Source organism: Octodon degus, unplaced genomic scaffold (genome assembly GCF_000260255.1).
Source record: "Octodon degus isolate 3935 unplaced genomic scaffold, OctDeg1.0 scaffold00034, whole genome shotgun sequence".
Lineage (NCBI taxonomy): Eukaryota > Metazoa > Chordata > Mammalia > Rodentia > Octodontidae > Octodon > Octodon degus.
Window position 1 is genome coordinate 18,375,855 of NW_004524610.1, and position 2,326 is coordinate 18,378,180.

The following is a 2,326-nucleotide window of genomic DNA, read 5'->3' on the forward strand; positions in this document are numbered from 1 at the left end:
AAAAAATGATGTTAATTAAGTATGACTATCTGATTCTTTTTTCCACTTTTTTTAGAGGCAATGATTCATTCATCCATTTTGAGCCACTAAAATGTCTATTTTAAAACAGCATAGTTCCCAATAGTTTCCAATAAATATTCCTGATTTAATACTGGAATGCAGAATTATAACATTAATGCATAATTGGAACGTTAATCACTCACTTTTTAAAAAGTCTTTTCTGAAAGACTCAGCAAAATGCTAAGCTACACAAGGCCTCACCATACAGTTATTGAGTTGTTTCACAAAGTACCTGACAAAAGGTTTAGAAATCAGGCCTTCCATTCTAAATTCATTGCTAAGAGTTGTACATGCAGTAGTCCTGTTTACAACTTAATGGAGATGAAGAAAGAGAAAACCTAGGACAAGGAAGGTTGTCTTCCTCCATACACATTTATAGTACTATAACCATTATTTATCATATTTACTACATTCACCACTCCAGGAAAAAGGATCAGGGAGGCTCATAAAATACTACAACAAAGGAATGTTTGTTTTATATAAGACCAAATAAACAGTAAAACAAATAATACACATAGCACTAGTCTCAAAGCTACACAATAAAGAAGCAAAGCATCTGTGCACAGTCAGCTTTGCCTTACCATCTTTCACTGGATCATTGAATTTCATGGAGGAAAGTTTATAGAGGACCTCCTCCATGTGTTCAAGGATAATGGACCATGTGATTTTACTCTCACTCTAGGCAGTGGTCTCAACAGCTTTATGAGCCATATCATAAAAGGCAATCATATTGGACAGCATCTCTACTGTCTTGTAGAATGGGCAGAACGTGTCACAAGGAGTATATCCATTTTGCTGCAGGAAGTCATTTTGATAAGTGTTGCTACTTCCAGAATGATTTTATGTTTCTGTTGATGAAGCCTTTCCCACAAGCTGTACAATTTCTACCAGGTCTTTTTCCTGAAGAATTTCCTTAACTTTGGTCCTCAGAGGAACAAATTCTGTGAAGTGTTTGTCATAGTACTCATCTAAGGCCTGTATGTATTTGATATAGCTGATGAGCCAGCTGAACAAGGGCAAGTGCTTGCATTGAGCCAGTTTCTTATCTAAGCCCCAGAACACCTGAACAATACAAAAAGTAGCAGATGTAACTGAATCAGAAAAATCGCCACCAAGTGGAGAACTACTCCTACAATGCTGACACTGCCTTCTCTTTCAGGATTTCCAAGACATTTCACTTTGCCTGCTTGCTCATAGAAAGAGGCCAGACAGGCACCAAGATATGCAGGATATCCACTATCTGCAGGCATTTCAGCTAAGTGAACAGAAATCTTCCTAAGGGCCTCAGCCCATCTAGAGGTAGAGTCAGCCATCATACTGACATGGTAACCCATGTCACAGAAATTCTGACGGTGTAATTCCAGTATAAGCATTGACCACCAAAGCTGTCCTCTTCATAATTGACTCCACCTTACCATCAACTTCCATAGTGAGCTCTGGGAAGTCATGGAGAACTTCAGACAACTCATTTCCTCTTTCACCGCACCCTGCGTTGATGATCACATCACTGTTAGAATACTTGGACAGAGACTGTAATATTACTGTCTTTCCACAGCCAGGAGCCCTAGGGATAGCAGTTGTCCCTCCCTGTACACATATAAAAAAAGCATCCAAGACTCACTGGCCAGTCAGCAAATGGTGATTGGCTGGCAGCTTCTGTGTGACAGGCTGGATCTGATGGATGGGCCAGACTTGGACCATGCTGAACTTCTCCTTTACACCTTCAAATTCAACCTCCAAGACTACATCAGAGGCATCATAATTCCCAGGGGGAGCAATGTAAGTTACAGTGGCTCGGTTTCGTGGAGGTAGCATGATTTTGTGTTTGATGAGTGAGTTCTCATTGACAATTCCATAAATATCTCCACCAGTGACAGGACTGCCAACCCATAAGTATTTTTTTTCCAAAATTTTATTGATAAACAGCGATGCAATAGTTTCAAATCAAATCGGAAGTAGTTTCAACCAATAACACACTGCATATATTCTTCTTAGTGGTTAATTGCTGTACAAGATGTGGACTTGAGATCCTATTTACAAACACCATTAGAACAAATCATTGTATTCATTAAGAGAATGCAACTATATATCTATCCTAACCACTTTGAATACACAGATACAAAATGGATATTCATATGTATACCCAATTTTTTCTAAGTTCCGTTATTGAATATTATAAGTGTGTAAACTCAGCAAAATATTCTAAAAGAGTCCAGTAGCCCATAATAGCATTGGGTCTTCTGTTTAACTGGCAATGTCAGAAATT

The 2,326-nt window shown here is 38.5% G+C and overlaps 1 protein-coding gene across 1 annotated transcript in view; it reads right to left on the reverse strand.

Annotated features, from left to right (window-relative positions):
- Positions 1–2,326, reverse strand: part of LOC101560048 (V-type proton ATPase catalytic subunit A) — a gene marked incomplete at its 5' end in the record, with an annotated part of 46,244 nt that overhangs the window by 39,458 nt on the left and 4,460 nt on the right. The window contains 3 exon segments of the mRNA XM_012514546.1: positions 597–1,184; positions 1,187–1,404; positions 1,406–1,953. Of these exon segments, the coding sequence (XP_012370000.1) occupies positions 597–1,184; positions 1,187–1,404; positions 1,406–1,953 (1,354 nt within the window).